The following is a 2,895-nucleotide window of genomic DNA, read 5'->3' as shown; positions in this document are numbered from 1 at the left end:
AGAAGTGAGATAAAAAAGATATGCGTTGCTGTGAAAATTGGATTTGTGTGAAAAAAGATGATTATGAGCACATTTTTACACATTTTATGTTCATACGTGTTTAAGTTTATTCACCCTTATGTCATTTCTCAAACTGAATTTTAAAAAGTTAGCATTCTTCAATAACATTTTGCACCAAACGATACAAATGGTTTAAGGTTCTTTTGCTTTATATTTTCCTAAAAATAAAAATAAAGAATGAAAATCTTATTTTGAGGTTTTTGGTTCATAGTCAAGCATTTGGTGTCTTTAACACCTGGTGATGAGGCTTCATCGGCTTAGCCCTCAATCTGCTACTTCCCAGTGTCCTTCCTGATCACATTTACTCACCTTTTCACTAATCCCTTAAAGTCTCCTTAATGCAGGTATAAATACCCACCCTTACACTGGGCACACACACAGAAGGGCAAGGCAAAACCTGTCATCCCTGGCCGACCCACTGATAGATGCCAACATGTCTGGTCTGCATGGCTTCGAGGGAGAAAACTTCTACATCCCTGTGCATAACCGCACAGGGCTTGTACAGGACCCCTTTCTGTACGAGCAGTATTATTTAGCAGACCCATGGCAATATAGACTGCTGGCTTGTTACATGTTTCTTCTGATCATTTTCGGCCTCCCCGTCAATGGCTTGACCCTCGTGGTCACGGCCCAGCACAAGAAACTCCGCCAGCCGCTCAACTTTATCCTGGTCAACCTGGCCGTGGCCGGGATGGTCATGATCATCTTCGGGTTCACTATCGCCCTCAGCTCCGCGGTCACTGGCCACTTTTACTTTGGACCCGTGGGCTGCGCCGTCGAGGGTTTCTTGGCAACGCTGGGAGGTGAGCAAAACTGAAAATGTCCACGCAATGCATCCGTAACACCTGCTGCTACATTTCAGCTGTGTGAAGTGTAATCATGCCCTGTGCCCCCCTCAGGTGAGGTGTCCCTCTGGTCACTGGTTGTGCTGGCCATTGAGCGATACGTTGTGGTCTGCAAACCCATGGGGAGTTTCAAGTTCTCCACGTCACATGCCATGGGAGGCATCGCCTTCACCTGGACTATGGCGCTGAGCTGCGCATTGCCACCCCTCATCGGCTGGTCCAGGTGGGACTCACTGTCTGCAGATAAGGGCATGAAATGAAGGCATTACTGCCTTTGTGGATAGCCTGCTTTCACTTGATGAGAACTAGTGCGATGCACATTCCCTGAGAAACTCAGACGAAATGGTGCAGATATATAAAAAGATATTAAAAGCTCAGCTGGACCCAATTATCTTGATTTAAGTACCGATTTGATAGATGAATAGATGTTTTGCTGTTTCACTCCCTCCAGTGCTCAGTGTTTGGTCATCTAACAGGTACATTCCGGAGGGCCTGCAGTGCTCATGTGGGCCAGACTACTACACCCTCAACCCCAAGTACAGCAATGAGTCCTACGTCATCTACATGTTCTGCGTTCACTTCCTGTTCCCAGTGACCATCATCTTTTCCACTTATGGGCGGCTTGTGTGCACGGTCAAAGCGGTAAAAACCTTTCCTAGACAGACTACAAGTTGCTTTAATTGGACTTAACAATGACACCATCCACATTTTCCTCTATGGTGACAGGATCCAGATTCCCTCTTTGAATATTTGTACCTTAAAGCAATAAAAGGAAACCATATTTCCTGTAAGTAATGAATTAAGGAAACTGTTTTTGCCGTCCCACGGTTGTGGCTGTCCCTCCTGTCCAGGCTGCAGCGGCCCAGCAGGAGTCTGCCTCCACCCAGAAGGCGGAGAAGGAAGTGACACGCATGGTCGTCCTGATGGTGTTGGGCTTCCTGCTGGCTTGGACGCCCTACGCCAGCGTTGCTGCCTGGATCTTTTTCAACAAGGGGGCTCAGTTCAGTGGCCAGTTCATGACTCTTCCCGCCTTCTTCTCCAAGAGCTCAGCCCTCTTCAACCCTGTCATATATGTGCTACTGAACAAGCAGGTCTTTGATCATGTCAATATTTGGTGAAAGCTCACATGCAGTAGTAACTTCGCAGTAACTTTCCTTTTTAATGGACGATTCGGTTATTGTGACTGTGTGGAAGATATATGTTCATAATCCACTGAAGTTTCTTCTCGGGTATTTTTTCTCCACAGTTCCGTAACTGCATGCTGACAACCCTGTTCTGTGGGAAGAACCCCTTGGGAGATGACGAGTCTTCATCAGTCTCCACCAGCAAGACAGAAGTGTCCAGCGTAACGCCGGCATAGGAACCCTTCTCCTCCCCCGACGCAAGCTTGGAGCTCTTGGAACTCTTGGAACACTTGGATCTTCGCTTGCGCCCCCTCATTTCTTGCAAGGCGTTCTTCTTAACGTGAGAGTGTACAGCGTGGTCCGGTCGCCAAGGTCACCTGGCCTGACTCCTCCCACCTGCTCCACCTCTCCATAGAGTGTCATCCTTCACTCGCAATGTTCATCTACATTTTAATAAACTCTCTTTCTCTCATGTCTTGATAGGTGAGATTTTGCTGAAGTCAATGTTTATTGTATGTTTTTATATCTACAAAGCAGAAAGAAAGCAAACAAAAATTGGGACTGCATGAAGGTAATAAATATTGAATTTAAAATATATATTTATAATTCTTATTTAGAACTCTTTATTAAGTTCTAAATGTGAGGATTATTAATTGAAAATAGTTGCTTGACTAAATCTCAGGGTATGTCAAGGGTTTTTTTCAAAACATACCCTGCCTGAGAACATACCTTGTCTGTTTCCAAAGCAGAGAGTTCCCGTTAATTCATTATAGCTCAGTTATAGTGTTGGATACTGCACTGAGTGATCTTTATAAGAATTGTAGAAAGTAGAAAAATCCCTAAACTACCTATGCACACATGGGACT

The 2,895-nt window shown here is 45.2% G+C and overlaps 1 protein-coding gene across 1 annotated transcript; it reads left to right on the top strand.

Moving 5' to 3' along the window:
- The first annotated feature begins 493 nt into the window (after positions 1 to 493).
- On the top strand, positions 494 to 2,265 carry LOC113582451 (green-sensitive opsin-3). The gene is made up of 5 exons (XM_027018210.2): positions 494 to 863; positions 960 to 1,128; positions 1,382 to 1,547; positions 1,757 to 1,996; positions 2,152 to 2,265. The coding sequence occupies exons 1-5, from the start codon at positions 494 to 496 to the stop codon at positions 2,263 to 2,265; spliced, it is 1,059 nt and encodes a 352-aa protein (XP_026874011.2).
- Positions 2,266 to 2,895: the final 630 nt, after the last annotated feature.

Source organism: Electrophorus electricus, chromosome 15 (genome assembly GCF_013358815.1).
Source record: "Electrophorus electricus isolate fEleEle1 chromosome 15, fEleEle1.pri, whole genome shotgun sequence".
Lineage (NCBI taxonomy): Eukaryota > Metazoa > Chordata > Actinopteri > Gymnotiformes > Gymnotidae > Electrophorus > Electrophorus electricus.
Note: the sequence above shows the minus strand (reverse complement) of the source record. Positions and strands in the feature narration are given on the sequence as shown.